This window comes from Mus pahari, chromosome 9 (genome assembly GCF_900095145.1).
Source record: "Mus pahari chromosome 9, PAHARI_EIJ_v1.1, whole genome shotgun sequence".
NCBI classification, from domain to species: Eukaryota; Metazoa; Chordata; class Mammalia; order Rodentia; family Muridae; genus Mus; species Mus pahari.
The window spans coordinates 22,930,945-22,947,147 of NC_034598.1; the positions used below are offsets into that span (position 1 = coordinate 22,930,945).

At 36.9% G+C, this 16,203-nt stretch overlaps 1 protein-coding gene across 2 annotated transcripts in view; it reads left to right on the plus strand.

The window, feature by feature from the left end:
• Hsf2 (heat shock transcription factor 2) overlaps window positions 1–16,203 on the plus strand; it is a 27,648-nt gene extending 11,445 nt beyond the window's left edge. Inside the window, exons 4-13 of one of the 2 annotated variants that reach the window (XM_029542532.1) lie at window positions 865–989; window positions 3,427–3,502; window positions 5,426–5,487; window positions 6,775–6,862; window positions 8,694–8,842; window positions 9,243–9,479; window positions 10,108–10,213; window positions 12,903–12,956; window positions 15,346–15,430; window positions 15,804–16,188. In XM_029542532.1, the coding sequence (XP_029398392.1) occupies window positions 865–989; window positions 3,427–3,502; window positions 5,426–5,487; window positions 6,775–6,862; window positions 8,694–8,842; window positions 9,243–9,479; window positions 10,108–10,213; window positions 12,903–12,956; window positions 15,346–15,430; window positions 15,804–16,099 (1,278 nt within the window). In that variant the 3' untranslated portion in view covers window positions 16,100–16,188. Of the gene's footprint in view, window positions 1–864; window positions 990–3,426; window positions 3,503–5,425; window positions 5,488–6,774; window positions 6,863–8,693; window positions 8,843–9,242; window positions 9,480–10,107; window positions 10,214–12,902; window positions 12,957–15,345; window positions 15,431–15,803 lie in introns of both variants that reach the window. The other variant, XM_021204994.1, reaches the window with a different exon arrangement.

The following is a 16,203-nucleotide window of genomic DNA, read 5'->3' on the forward strand; positions in this document are numbered from 1 at the left end:
TTCTGGGGGAATCACCATCCCTGACCTCAAGCTGTCTAAAAAAAAAAAAAAAAAAAAAAAAAAAAGCCAAGCTAGACTAACAGAGCGAGCATTGATGACTCTTCCCATCTCTTAGTTTCTGAGTTCAGTGGTGCTGAGAGTGCTATAGTCTTCACTTTACCATGTTGAGCCAGAGGGTGGCTACACATAGTGGCGCTCACTCCTGAGCTGCCCGAGGGGAAAAACCAAAACCAAGTATCTTCGGCTGAAATGAATCCATAAAAGGTGGATGGAAAGAACAGGGATATAGTCCATTAGTAGGACACTTGACAAGCACCCTGAAAACCCTGGCCTCAATTCCCATCAACAAGTGGGAGGTGGTGGTGAAAGGTGGGGAACAAAGGAATGTGTATAGATAGCTCAGTGGCTGAAGTAAGTCAGTCTCATCAGGATGCACAAGTCCTCCACTTCAGCCTTAAATTCTGCAACATAATAACAAAAGCTGAAGAGCCCATGAGAGAAAGTTACCTACGGTACAACTGTATTACTGCATACTGTTAATTAGATGTGGAATATGATAATAAAGAGGCTTGGAAATGATACAGAATTTGGGAGAGGGAATAAACAAAGACTCTCATATTCCTGCTTATCCCATTATAATGAGATAGCTTACTCCTAAATAAGCTAGGGAAAAAAATAAAGTGATCATTCCTTGCTTTCTCTTGTATTGAAATATTAAGCGTATTCTTGTTTTAGAATTTATCTAGAAATTTGTAATCACATCTCACTTCTTTTATAACCTACAGGGACTTATAACAGGAAGCTTTGATTTACAATCATGGGAGTTTAGTATATATTTAATTTTCTAAATTTGTATTTTGGAAGGTTTCATCTTCAAAACCAGAGGAAAATAAAATTCGTCAGGAAGACTTAACAAAAATTATTAGTAGTGCTCAGAAGGTTCAAATAAAACAAGAAACTATTGAGTCCAGGCTCTCAGAGTTAAAAAGGTAAAAAATATTTTTCCAAATATAATCCTAGTATTACGGAGGTTGGGGCATGTGTGTTGGAGTGTGGAGACTGTGTTGTTTTAAGTAGTCTTCAGTAGCCAAGATCATTGTGGTTTGTTTGTTTGTTTGTTTTGCCTGTAAATGTTAGTTTGCTTTACTTTTAGTTTGTAGTTGTAGACTTTGTCCTAATAAGTTTTAATTATGGCTGTCAGAAGAATATATAAACCTAGCCTTGAAGCTGATCTTGTTTATGATCTTTAAGATAGTGTAGTGAATTATACATAGATTAGTTTTCATATGGCCTTCATATGTAAATGACTTTGTTAAAATGTGTGTCTCCCTGTGGCTTAGGAAGAAGTAGGGCATACGAGAGCTGCCTTACTTGATACTGCACAGAGATGCAGGAGATAGCTCCACAAACCTCTTATCTTCAAAGCATGTTTTATTTTGTTTTTACTGCACTACTTAGTAGCATTTTCTTAACTGGCATACTCATAATGTATATAAATTAGATGTGTTCTATTCTTACATAGCTGGGGTTTTCCCTAGTTACAAGAGCCTGAGAATAGTTATTCTCTACATTCTGTCTTACATGTTTGCTGTTAGTTTTTCATTCAAATATACCCACGGTGAGTGGCTTGGGGCTTTGATTCCTTGTATGAAAAGGCCTTGAACATTCCAGTTTTGCTTATTTTATCTAACTGGCTGTGTTATTTGCTCTGTTTGTCTTCTATCAGCAGTGTCCTTTAACCTAATTCAAGAACTCTGTCATTTAATCATCCTGTAACTCTTAGTGGTAACCATCTTCTATCAGTAGACAACTAGCAACAGTTTTAAGTTTGAGTTTTGAAAACAGTGATTATAGCCGGGCGTGGTGGTGCATGCCTTTAATCCCAGCACTTGGGAGACAGAGGCAGACGGATTTCTGAGTTCGAGGCCAGCCTGGTAGTTCCAGGACAGCCTATACAGAGAAACCCTGTCTCGAAAAACAAAAAAAAGAAGAAGAAAGAAAGAAAACAGTGAATAGTGATTATAGAATATGTACTTAAAACAATCTCCTTTTCTGATTTTTCTGATACCTCCATATGTAAACCTGCCATCTCTCTTTTTTTTTTTTTTATAATAGTACAGATTGAGGAAGGTAACTTTTTTCATATAAGTACTTGATAGTTGGATTATCCTTCTATATTAACTCTGCTAATAGTTACATATTACAATTTCAGTTTTACAAGGCAAGAAAGAAGCGAAAAGAATTATGCCTATTGGATAAGTCACTGAATTTCCTTCTTTAAAAACACTTGAAGGTGTTCTTTTGCTTTCCTTAGAGGGTTTGAGACAGACCTTCAGATAGCTGGAGAGTCTAACAGACTTTCGTATTACTCTAATAGTTGGAGGTTTATCCCAATGATAGAGGGCAAAGTCCCTTCTCTTTTCCATACTTCAGTGTCTTCATCTATGCAATGAAGAACAGGATTCTTTTCTTGGCTGTGCTTATGGAAGCTTAGTGACTCCTACATGTAAGATGATAAGCACAGTGCCTGGAGAACAAGTCCTGGTCAATGTTACTTTCCTTTGTTTCCTGAAGCAGTTAGCAGAGTCTAAAGATACTTGCTATCCTGTTGAAACTCAGTATATGCTTAAGCAAATACTAACAAACCCAGTTATCAAAAGGAGTAAATTACCTACTACTATATGTAAGCATGCATCTTTTCCCCCTGTATTGTTGTGACTAGTAGATAATACAGTTAAGAATTAGTTATACCAGATACTATTGCACATGCCAGCAAGGTTCTGCTGAAGGGACCCTGATATAGCAGCCTCTTGTGAGGCTATGCCAGGCACCGAAGTGGATGCTCACAGTCAGCTATTGGATGGAGCACAGGGCCCCCAATGGAGGAGCTAGAGAAAGTACCCAAGGAGCTGAAGGGGGCTGTAACCCTGTAGGTGGAACAACAATATGAACTAACCAGCACCCCCTGAGCTCATGTCTCTAGCTGCATATGTAGCAGAAGATGGCCTAGTCGGCCATCATTGGGAAGAGAGGCCCCCTGGTCTTGCCAACTTTATATGACCCAGCACAGGGGAATGCCAGGGCCAAGAAGTGGGAGTGGGTGGGTAGGGGAGCAGGGGTGGGGGTGGGGTATAGGGAACTTTTGGGATAGCATTTGAAATGTAAATAAAGAAAATATCTAATAAAAAAAGAACAAAAAATAATTAGTTATAGTATAGGAGTAGTAGTATAGTTATCCAGTATTGTTTCTTTAGACAAAGTCTCACTGTTTAGCCTGTTTGTCTTGAACCTGTAGTTCTCCTACCTCTGCCTGCCTCCTCTCACCTCTGAGTTCAAGTTCTCTGGGTTTGTTGATTAAAAACTATTGAGGCTTGATCTTCTGACCCAATCTTTTTTGTTTTGGTTTTTAAATAAATGTTAATACAGTGAGAATGAATCCCTTTGGAAGGAGGTGTCAGAATTAAGAGCAAAGCATGCACAGCAGCAACAAGTTATTCGGAAGGTAAGCAGCTTCCAGCCTGTCCTGTGCTGTGCGTTTGCTTGTGTTCTCTGTTTGCGTTTGACTGTTCTGTGGACTTTTCCCTGTTGCTTTTTACTCTGAGAGCTAGAGTTAATTTTTAAGTCATTTGGCCCAACTAGGAGTTCAGTGGTGCTTTTCTCAGGGTATTCTATAAGGGGCATAGTATGTAAGTAGTTAAAGTAGTAAAATAAATTCAGTATACTGAGCTGAATCAGAGGAGGACTTAGAATCTGCCCACGGCATTGTGTCCATGTCATTTCATCTTTACATTCCAACTTCCATTTGTTATTAAGTAAAGAAACATGAGAGCAATAAAGGGATCTATTTTTTGCTTATGAGTAAACTAGGCTCATAGCAACAGGTTCTTCTGAGGGGAGGGTGGGGAGGGGTGATGAATCTTGTTCTTGCCTGAGACGGCACTTGAGATAAAAATAAGTTGATGACTGACAGGGTTTGGGTGTAGTGAGCCAGCCTTAGGGCAGAGATGAAGAGCAGTTGTCGCATGTGGCCTGTGATCAAAACAGTATACTCGTGCTATGAAGTAAAATAACATTAAGGTTAAATATAATTGAATTCAATTCCCAGTGTTTCAAGTATGTGTTTGTTTGTTTTTAATTTCTGTACACAGTTCTAATGCATGGCCTTAATTGTTAAGGAGAGTTAAAGTAACAGATGTTCTCAATTTTGTACTTGATGAAAAGACTGTTACTATTTTTCATAAGAGAGCATTTTGGTTAAATATTAACTACTTAATCTGCACTTTCTTTTTTCAAAAAACAAAGATAATTAGTGAACTTACAACAGAACTTCAGTTTTTTGTTTTGTTTTGTTTTGTTTTGTTTTGTTTTGTTTTTTTGATTTTTCAAGGCAGGGTTTCTCTCTATAGCCCTGGCTGTCCTGGAACTCACTTTGTAGACCAGNCTGGCCTCGAACTCAGAAATCCNCCTGCCTCTGCCTCCCNAGTGCTGGGATTAAAGGCATGCGCCACCACACCCGGCAGAACTTCAGTTTTTAACCAGCACTTTTCCTGTTCAACTTTGAAGTTTGAATTTGATGTATAATATAATACTTAGTTGATATATTCTATTTTAATCATGTGATTACATTTCATAAAGCACATGAAACTCTACAGAGTCTGAACGGTCCTCGAACTACTTTGGCCTTTTTCAGACACCAGAACACTTGGGTCATTATTACTCACAGGCTTCACTTGTACTTGGTATCTATCGTAGGAAGCTGACAATAAAGTTTCAGGTCATACTGTAAGCCACAGCAGCTCTCACAAAGGTTACCTAGAAGGTTCCTAAACGCCTAGTTAACACATACTTTGCTGGACTCCATCAGAATTCAGATGAAGCAGGTTTGTAGTGTGGTTGAGGATTAAACATCTAAGAAGATACTGGATCGGTGTAGCTAGCCATGTGTCTTACATAAAGAAACAAGCCTATAAAATAAGAATGGTTGGTTAGGTCTATTTGTTTAATAAAGTTTCCTCTAAATTTAATAGATATTTAAAATTTACTGTGTCTGTAGCTTGGATAAGCTTGCATGGATGATAGAACTGGCCAGTATACTCTTTGAAGCCTGAATTGTATGATCTGTTCTGAGTTAGTAATTCCTTTTGCTTCTAATTATATTCTCTTTGTTAGAAAATAGTTGTCATACAACAGTTTGTCTTTTTTGCTTCACAGTGCTGTCTTACTGAAAAAGCAAATCTCATATGTTAAGATTGTGGGAAATATAATGACAGCATTATTTGTGTGTGTTTTAGAGTCATTTATTGAACACTTGCTTGAAGGCAGAAAGCTGGGTAGTAACTAATGTGATTTAATATACTTTGCAAAGTCTTGTTTTAAAATTTACACAGTCTTTGATGAAAGAATTTTATTTACATTTTCCTTTCAGATTGTCCAGTTTATTGTTACATTGGTTCAGAATAATCAACTTGTGAGTTTAAAGCGTAAAAGGTAAGTTTTTTGAATTTTGGCTTACAAATATTTCAGTGTTGAATCATGAATACCTATTTGCTTAGTGTATACCTGGTACCAAAGAACAGCTTTCCCTTGTTAAATTATATTAGCATTTCAAGAGTAGTCTTAACAGGATGAGAACCCCTTTCCACAATACTTAGGATAGTAGAAATATTTGAGAAATTTTTTTTTTTTCTGACTTGGGATATTTACAAAACTGAATCAACCTGTGATGAAATTTATGTCTGAGTTCAAATGTTTGTGTTTTGTGTGCATGCAGTCTGAAGGTAATTACATATAATATTTTTCATAATTTTGTACATAAGGTAGTTTAGTCATACAGCTAAAAGGGCTGAGATTTTCACCTCATAGGCCCTTAGTTCACCACGGCCCATCACATAAGTGTGAGTGAATTTTCCATGTGTACAGTATCATCGTAATAAGGTTAGCCACATTTTGCGCATTTTGGATATATGCACCCTATTTGTCCTCTCGTTGTCATCCTTGTGATGATCTATTGTCCTGTTCTCTCTCTCTCTCTCTCTCACACACACACACACGCACACACACGCACACACACACACACACACACATACACACACACACACCCGCCTTCCTTCCATCAGATAGGGTCTTACCTAGATACCTGGATGGCCTCAAACTCACCAGCTTCCTACTCTGCCTCCTGGGTGCTGGCCCCACACTCTGTGCTTTCTTCTTATGTTTGTAAGAAGTGAGGATAGGCCAAGTGGTCACTTTTAGTAGACTTGCAAATGTTACTGAGTTTTCATTCATGTTACCAGTTTAAAGTAGCATTAGGAGGCCCCAGTGAGAACTCTTTAAAAATAATGTTGTGAGGAAAGGAGAGAATCAAATAGTATTTGATTTACTTTAAATTTAGTAGACTTGGTAATTTAAAACCTGAATGATAGGTTGTAATGCATATAAATATGCTAGGTATTGATGCCATTGTCACATCTGAACTAGAAGGATAATTCACAAAGGCAGATGGAAGGAGAAAAAGATGAGCTGTAAGGCTATGATTTAGACAGTTTATACATAAAAGTCTGTGGCTTTAATTCTGCTGCCTTTTATTCTGTGATACTATTTTAAAAGCTAGGTATACTTTGTATGGAGTTGAATAGTTCTAAAGAATTTCTGTTGTATCCTTATTGAAAGCTTTCAGTCACTATCGAAGGAAGTATATGAGCAAATTATTAGAAACCTTTTATTCTTTCATTTTTGGGGGTGAAATTAAATAAATATTACAATTCTTATTTACAGGCCTCTACTTCTGAACACAAATGGAGCCCCAAAGAAGAATCTATATCAGCACATAGTCAAAGAACCAACTGATAATCACCATCATAAAGTAAATTTTAACGTATTTTATATTTATTGTCTCAAACTAAATTTTATTATGGCAGTGTTTCATGCAGTCAAAGCCGTTTAGTGAATAATAATGTAAGTGCTCATCCCCCAGCTCTGTTGCATCATGACATTTCTGTTATTTGCTGTTTTGAGTATTTTAAAAAACATTGTTACAATACAGTTGCTTATTTCCAAGCTTTCTAGTTGTCATTGCCATAGCTGTATTATGTGGTAAATTCAGAACTATGGCTGTTGTTCTGCGTCTGTCTACACATGCTAGCGATGATGATATTTCAGTACTGTGCAGTGTATACTGCAAGTTTACCAGGGAGCTCTACTTCAACAGTGTGGCCTTTTTTTACTTCTGGGATTGAGAATTGTAGTTTTTATGATGCTGTCATCATAGTATAACGTGATAATGGAATTTTCTGCTACTTCTTCTTTTCATCTATTATGTGCCAACTAGAGTGCTTTTCTCTAGCAATTTCAAAATATTTGTGCACGATTTTGTTTTTGCTATAGACTATAATTTGTTAAAATCTAATTGCAGATTAATCTACCATCAAACAAGTTGTGCCTTTTTTTTGTGATACTGCTCCCCCTCTCTCATTGATAATTTTTTTCTTTTGTGATGTACTAGATCAGAGCTGAGTTTTTCAATAGCAAGGCAAATGCTGTCCTACTAAATGACTCTTGTTATTTTGAACTGTTAGAATTTTTTAACTGTTGGGCTGTTGAAATGTTTGTTTATTTTCCCCCCAGGACAGTGTTAACTGTCCTATCTCAGTGTTCAGCCCCTTTCTCTTTCTACACCAAGTATATATTGTAAACCTGTGTAGCATGGGTGTTGGATTGAAAGCTTATATAAAGTAGATAAAGCTTTGCTTTAGTTTAACTGAAATGTATTTTTAAAGTGTTTCATATATTTTAGATTTTTTTGTTTAATTAGAATTTATATATTTAAAATATTTTACTTCTCTTACCTTTATCATCTATTGTGGAAACTTAAATTTTTTTTACATTATAGTAATTACTTGCTTGGTTAGAGAATTGGACTTATTAATGTAACTGTCCTGAATGTACCCATACATTTTATTTTTCTTTTAGTGTTACTGGGTATCAATCCTAGGCAAGCATTATATACTGAATTCTATCCCCAGCTTCCTTTTTTCATTTTGTGATGGGATTCCACCAAGCTGTCTAGGCTGCTGTTGAACACACTCTGTAGCCCAGGTGGGCATCGAACTCAACATTTTCCTGTGCCAGTCTCTTGAGTAATTGGGATTATGGGCCTGCACTGTCAGACCCATGTATCTACATTATAACATTAAAACAAAGCAGCTGTTGGTGAAATAGCCAGTGGCCTCTAACTATGGAATTGTTGAAGTGCTATATTTCTCTCAGTGAAGGTCTTTAATGAGTAAGAATAAACCTCTTTAGACACAGCAGGTTCAGATAGAACACTCACTGCCAGTGCAGAGGCTGTGCAGTTATAATTGAAATTTCTGAAGGCCTGAACTTGCTCATTGTTATCTATTTAAAAAATACTTAAGAATTTGAATATCTCCATGGAAAAACACACTTTGGGCATGTCATTCATCTTCAGGGACTCTTACAATAAAGTAGTTTGTTAAGTAGGATATGGATATATATTTAATAGCTCTGTACAATGATATTATACGTCATTACACTGTGAGTCCCAGAAGGACTGAGGACAAAGCTGTTTTGTTTACTATTGAATTCTCAACATTTAGTAAATAGGATGAGTCTATTTTTTTTGCTGATAAATTTTGTAGTAGTCCATGTGTTTTTGTTTTCTCTCGATTCTTTAGGTTCCACACAGCAGGACTGAAGGTTTAAAGTCAAGAGAACGGATTTCAGATGACATAATTATCTATGATGTTACTGATGATAATGTGGATGAAGAAAATATTCCAGTTATTCCAGAAACAAATGAGGATGTTGTAGTTGATCCCTCCAAGTAAGGAATCATGAGATAAAATTTGGGAAAATATTGGCCATTTTTCTTATGAAGTAATAGAAAAACCCTGTTTTTGTTTGTAGGTTGTTTTTTTTTTAACTAATCTTTTTCTCATATTTGGTTTGGAGTACTAATCTTTTTCATAGATTTGGAATTATTGATCCAGATAACTACCAAAAGAAAAAAAAAGAATGAAAATTGATGACTTTTATTTTCTTAGTTCTCTGTGGTTTTCTATCTTATGAATTGTCAAATTTGTGCTTAAGCTACTTACTTCCAGAAAAGGAAACCTTTTAATAGATTTGGGGATCCTCCAGAGAATGAAAATGAATTTACCTTGTCTAAAACTGCAATGGTTTTGTTTTGTCTTCTTTTTCTCATATTGCTGATATGGCTGTAGCCAGTATCCTGACATTGTCATTGTTGAAGATGACAATGAAGATGAGTATGCTCCTGTCATTCAGAGTGGAGAGCAGAGTCAACCAGCCAGAGAATCCTTACATGTGGGGAGTTCTGGCAGCAGCAGCCCTCTCATGTCGAATGCTGTCCAGCTAAACAGCTCCTCCAATCTGACCTCAGAAGACCCTGTGACCATGATGGACTCTATTCTGAATGACAACATTAACCTATTAGGAAAGTGAGTGTTCACACAGATGTTTTACATTACTTTCTTATAGTCAGTTCAGTAATAAACCTAAAGTAATATTTACATTTCTATAAGTGTGAAGTAGCAATACTAGCTTAAGTGGTACAGTGAACTCCTTGAGGTGTAGACCCTTTCTGTTGATCAAAGGTGATGTGATCTCTCTAGTGAACGAGGTTTCATTGTCCAGGAGTAGTCTTGGAACTTTGGTGAGCAAATCTCTAGATTTTTAAAATGAAATTCTTGTTTTAACTGTTAAGATATTCTTGATTTTAACTACCAGTTGTATATAGTGGTGTAGTTTCTGTTAAGGGACACATTGTATTCAAATGCAGTAATTTATGGTATAGAAGTCATTTGATTATTTGGAGTGTTAGTGTAGTGAGGTGGTATAGAAGGAAAAGGTAAAGTACATCATTTCTGAAGGTAATAAATTGGTGTAGAGGCTATGAGTTTGTCATTTTCAGAAATTCCAAATCTTCAATGGGATGTCTTAAGAGCTCTAAGGACTTAGGACTCACCACGATTATTTTGTAGTGCTAGGTTAGGTTACCAGCAGTGGTTTTAAATGGAAGAATGAGAATACCCAATGAATGTGAAACTGTTCCTTTTTCTTCTTTAGGGTTGAGCTTTTGGATTACCTTGACAGTATTGACTGCAGTTTAGAGGACTTCCAAGCTATGCTCTCAGGAAGACAATTTAGCATAGACCCAGATCTTCTGGTTGACGTAGGTATTTCGGATACTCTTTACTGTACTGGTGGTTTGTGTACTTATATGTGCCATTTAGAATCAATACTCTTGTATTCTACACTTCCTGTATCTTAGTAATTTACTAGGAAGCTTAGGCAGACAGGTATGAGACACTGACGTGTGGTCGCTGTCTGCCTCTGAGGAGCAGTTGCTCCCATAACAACGTGCCACTCTTTTCAACATTACCGCTACTGAATCCAGGTTTAATCTGGACTTGCTGTTGTGTTACTGTTTGTGCATTTTTCTCTAGGATAAATTGAATAAAGACTTTTGGGAATTAGTAACAGAAGTGGAAATAGTATAAAGGCACTTCTTAATTCTTAGGGAATGAATGTTTTTCTAGCAAATATATTTCATTTTATTGGTATATTTTTAATGTCCATTCTGATTCCCAGTCTTTGTCCCCAGCTGTGTGAATGGAACTCCAATGTTGTCTGTGCCTTGTGGTTTTTGGGTCATATCAGTTCCACTTTGAACATTTACTAAATTGCTATTCAAACCTCCATACTTGCTGAGAGTAATTCGCTATCTGCATTACTGTCAAATATGGTAGTTTTGTATCCCTTCTTGGAAGTAATCCTTAGCTGACTCCTTCTACCCAATTCAAATTTCCATCCTTGGGGTGTGTGTCTGTGTCTGTCTACCTCTCTTCCTCTCTCTCTCATATTCTACTCTGCCTGTTTGGGATATCCTGCTTTATCTGCAAGTCCTTAGATTATTTAAATTCCGTGCCCAAATGTTTTTATCCCTGAAACTATGTACCCATTAATAGTATTTCCCCTTCTGCTTCCAGTCTCTTTAGACACGGACTCCTATCTGTAAAGACCACAGCTGTCATAGAAGTAGCCTTGGCTCTCTTTCCATTTCATTTCCCTCTTTTCTCATATCCTCCATTGGCCGCTGAAGAGGAGCAGAGCTCATGTGTATAGCAGAATCCCCTTGCTTTTCTTATCTCATCATCAGGTACTATTTTTCAAAATAACATTGACAAACCACCCTAATTTTGTATTTTCACTTCTCTCATCTAAGACTCACATCACCCATGAATTAGATTGAAGTGTCATAAAATTTAAAATCGAGTCCTGGCTCACCTTATTCTCTGAAATGGTGAAGATGCTCAAGATAAAAACCAACTGCCTTGAGAATTCTGGCTGCACTTTATAGTGGTCAGGTCTCTGTACCAGGGTGGAGTCAGCGGGAGGGCATCGGGCCTTAGAACTTAAGTTGCATCAGGTCTTTATATATGAATTGGTTGTGTATCCCAAGTCTGAATAGGATGCTGATGAAAAAAAAAAGGGGGGAAGCTTGCTTGTGGTGCTGGCCTCACTCAGTGTCTGTAAGTGTAGAATTGCTTTGGGGTTCTCTGAAGTAGTAACAGGCTGAGTCGGCATACAGAGTAGTCGCCTACCACCAAGGATTTGGTTCCTCTTCAGCTGCCAGTGGGTGGTTGGAAAAGAGAGGAAAATGGAAAAGAGCAAAGGATAGATGCATCTGTGACAGCTGTGATCTTTAAAGAAAGGGGTCCATGTCTAAAGAGACCAGAAGCAGGAGGAACTAACCTGCGTGTTGTTGTTTTCTTGCTTTGCTCATTCTCATCCCGTGCAAGCCTCCGGTCTGTTCAGTGCTCAGGTGCTTCTCGGGTCTGAGCTAAGCCTGATGGCATGAGGCCTGGACCACTCATGGCTCTGCTCAGCTTTTGTTTCTGTTTTTAACCATTGTATAGAACTGTATAAGTTAGCGGATTAGTCTTAACCATTTCTAGAACATGCTCTACCTTCTTGGTGTTACTATTCCTAAGCACTCGTCTAAATTCCAAATGCCCGATGTTCTCTCAGATTGATGACGCATAGCACCTAGCTTTATTACAGCACTTTTGTTTCATCCTGTGTCTGCCTGTGTTCATGCTTTCCTCTCGTCTGGGTCTCCAAATTCCTTATTGCTTTTAAGCTCTGTAATTATAAAACTGGATTGTGTATAAGTTGGCTAGTTAATGTCCATATCACCTTTTAGATTGTAAGCTCCTGGAGAGCAGAAAGAAATGTTGTTATTGCTAGTGATTTCTTACAAGCCTTACCCGTGCTAGGACTTGGAAACTTATGACTTGAGAGCTGCATTTATAAATTGGCTGGACTGTGAGTACAGCTCATTGGCATTACCTTAGCACTCCTGAACTTCCTTACCTATGTAGGAAATAAAGTCAGTATACCATATTGTCAGAGGCCCCACTTGATAGGAATGCTAGGCTACATACACTGTCAGTAGATTTGATGAATTTGTCACATACTCAGTAAGTAGGTATTCAATATTTAACATCAAGACATGGGACTTGGCCTTTAGTGCTACGTCTGACTAAGAACAAACATTTAGAGAGAAATAAGATACTAAATTGAATAGAGATTAATGAATGGATAAGAATTATGGGGAACTGTCCCACTGTGGAGAGACTTGCAAGATAAATTCCATGTAGCACATGGGCTAGCTTGTTCTGCCTTTGTTTGTTTTTTCTTTCTGCTTTCTTGCTTTTCCAAACTTGATTGAATCTGTGAAAACTTCCTCATGTAGGAGTGACATCTCTTCACTCACCATTATTGTATAAAAATTTTTAACACACAAATCTTTTAAAATATTTTTTAAACTTATTATCTTTTTTGTTTGGTCTTTTCAGCTTTTCACTAGTTCTGTGCAGATGAATCCCACAGATAACATCAATAATACAAAAGTAAGTTTTAATCCATGTTGCTCAGGACCCATAGCTGTACAAGTATGGAAGAGTCCTATTAAACATACATAGGCAGCAGTATCACTCTCCGTTACAGAAAGCATTTCATATTCTTACCTAAGTGTGCGATTGAGATAGTTAGTACAGTGCTAGATGGAAAATTAGCAGTTGGTTATGGGGTTAGTTTTTCTTTGTCCAGTTCTCCTGCCACATGTGGGATTCATTCTCAGTATGAAACCAGCCTCTTAGTGCTGGGAAACCACTTGTTCAGATATTCCTTTAAAATGAAAGTGATTAAAATATAATTTCTGTATTGTATATTTTTTCTTCCCACAATTTCTCAATTTCAGTTGAAAATCACTGTCCTTATTACCTCTGTAAGTCCCTTCACTTTGTTAGTATTGAAAGCAAAGGTCGGTTTTATTAGGTAGGGGCATCTTTATTTTCCGTTTTTTTTTTAATGATAAGGATTTTTTCAACAAATAGCATTCAGTTGGACTTAGCAAGTGACAGGAGATCCTTAAGGGTAGTCTGTAATGGCAGATGCTTATAAAATACTTGTTACTTTTGTATAGCTTAATTGTCCTGACTAATTTACTCCTGTATTTAATATGTATAACAAATTGTTTCATCTTTATTTTTTATTAGTTAAAAAATAAATTAAGCTCAATTTCTGGATTAGTGAGGTCAGTTACATGCTTGTCCTTTGGAATCTAAAAACAAGACATCTCAAGTAAATGTGAAGGATTATACGGGTGATGAGTGGGAATTTCCTGTTGTCAGGTGTGAGGAGGTCTGGTCAGTGACAGTTCACCTTGGCTGACTCAACACTTTATGAAATTGTAGAGTAGAAGTTCATTGTGCATTGTTGGGTTATTGGCATACATATACTATTTCTATAAATGGTCAAATGTAAATATTTTTGGTTTTATAAGCTGTATGTCCCAACAGTGAATGCTATAATTGTAGATAAAGCAGATATGGATAATGCATAAAAGAATATGTGGCTGTGTTTTGATAGACTTTTAATAAACGGACAATAAGCTGACTGTCACCATCATTTACCTGTGTTTACAGTGTAAGATTTTGTCATTATACTGAGTATTAAGTCACATCATATTTAGTGAATATGCGTTGCTGTTTATTACTAAAACTGACTCATTGTTCTTTGACTATGCTTGTTATTCTAGAAACCAATAACTTAAGAATTTTCTAAAATACCAGTAACACAAGAAAAGTACATATTACTTTCTGATCTGATAAAAAAATATATTTAAGGGTGATGCTTTATTACAGTTCTGAGACTTGAAAATTATTGGTATTTTTATCTCTTGTTCATGACAAGCATATGTAACATGTATCAATATTTTCTTAGTCTAGGTACCGTATAGTGTAGCAGAGTGGCCACTAGTAATGAACAAGAACATACATGGGGAAAATGCATTCCTAGTCTTGGTTCTCATGTTTAGAATATCAACAATGGTATTCTTAGGATATTGCTATTTTAAGATTTGTAAAAATGTATTAACATTTATGTATTATAACTTCTAAATGATGATTTCTTTTTCATTTGGGATGATTTACTTTTCATCTTGGGATCACTATCTTTTTAGAATCTTGAAACTTTTACTGTTTCACTTTATGACAGCTGTCAGAAGACTGTAGGATTTACACAGATGTTCACTATTCCATACATACTATAGCAACGTGTAGGGATGCGGTAGTTGGTGGTATCTGATATGCAGGGTTATCTGAAACAGTTGAGCCTGGTCTACCCCTCAGAGTTCGGGCACTGTCCAACTCACAGCCATGTCAGAAGCATGGTGGATTTTCATTCCACACGGTGACCAGAGGAAAAGAAGACGGCAGCTGAGGAATCGACCAAGTGAAGGAAAAGATCTAAGGAGTTACAGAAAGGACAAGAAGAAACCATCACAGTTGAGGCTTCCAGGAGCAGGGGCACTTTGAGAAGTGTCCCCCTATCACTCTTGAGCGTGTTCATCTCTGTAGGCTGTCCTGTTCAGGAGAAGAGCAGTGTGTGATGCATTTCTAATCAAAACTGTTTAAAATGTGGATTATATCTTCACTAACATGCAAAACCATGTCTGATTTACTCCCGTCTCTTTGACAGCTCTGTCTGTCATTATGGAATGCCCTCTGTTACTGAAATGCCCTTCCCTTTATCCTACTTTGGGAACTTAATTCTGGCCCTTGAGAAGTTTCTTAGCTGGTGTGCCTGATTCCAGTGAGATTTCTCTTCTTGTTCATCTTTTCTGATGTTTCCCTTTTGAATATATTTCAGATGTGTTGAAGTGATTTTATCAGTTTTTAATTATTTGATACTTTTAAGGAATGTAAATAGTAATTTTACATTTTTTTTTTTTTATAGTCTGAGAATAAGGGATTAGAAGCTACCAAGAGCAGTGTTGTTCAACAAGTTTCAGAAGAGGGAAGAAAATCTAAATCCAAACCAGGTAGGAATGGAAGTAGTCTTAATTTCTTTAAATTGTCATACTCAACAGCTGGATGGACTGGACTTTGGCATAGTATGTGTAGAGAGAGCCCTGGGCTGAGCCCCAGTGCTATCCAAATCCATTTGAACAAGTGAGAGAGCTGACTAGGCTCTGGATGGTGTCTCAAGCTCCTAGTACTTAAATAAAACTTACATGGTTAAGTAAGGGGTCTTACAGTTTGAAGCGTTTCCCATTAATAACATTAAAAGAAGAATCTCACAGGTAAATTGTTGAAATGAAAGGCTAACTTTCCTTACATGTTTTAAAACATAGTGACATAAGATATATAATTTCTTATTTGGGTTTATAAACTTTTTTTTCCTGATCTTTATAGATAAACAACTTATCCAGTATACTGCCTTTCCACTTCTTGCATTCCTTGATGGGAACTCTGCATCTGCTATTGAACAGGGGAGTACAACTGCATCATCAGAAGTTGTACCTTCTGTAGACAAACCCATAGAAGTTGATGAGCTCCTGGATAGCAGCCTGGATCCAGAACCGACCCAGAGTAAGCTTGTCCNCCTGGAACCATTGACTGAAGCGGAAGCTAGTGAAGCCACACTCTTCTATTTATGTGAACTTGCTCCTGCACCTCTGGATAGTGATATGCCACTTTTAGATAGTTAAACTCCCAAGTGGACACTGTATATATTCATCAAAATGATGAAGTATTTATTTTAAAGTATCATTTGGTACTTTGTTTTGTAAATTACTTTTTGTTTAATCAGATA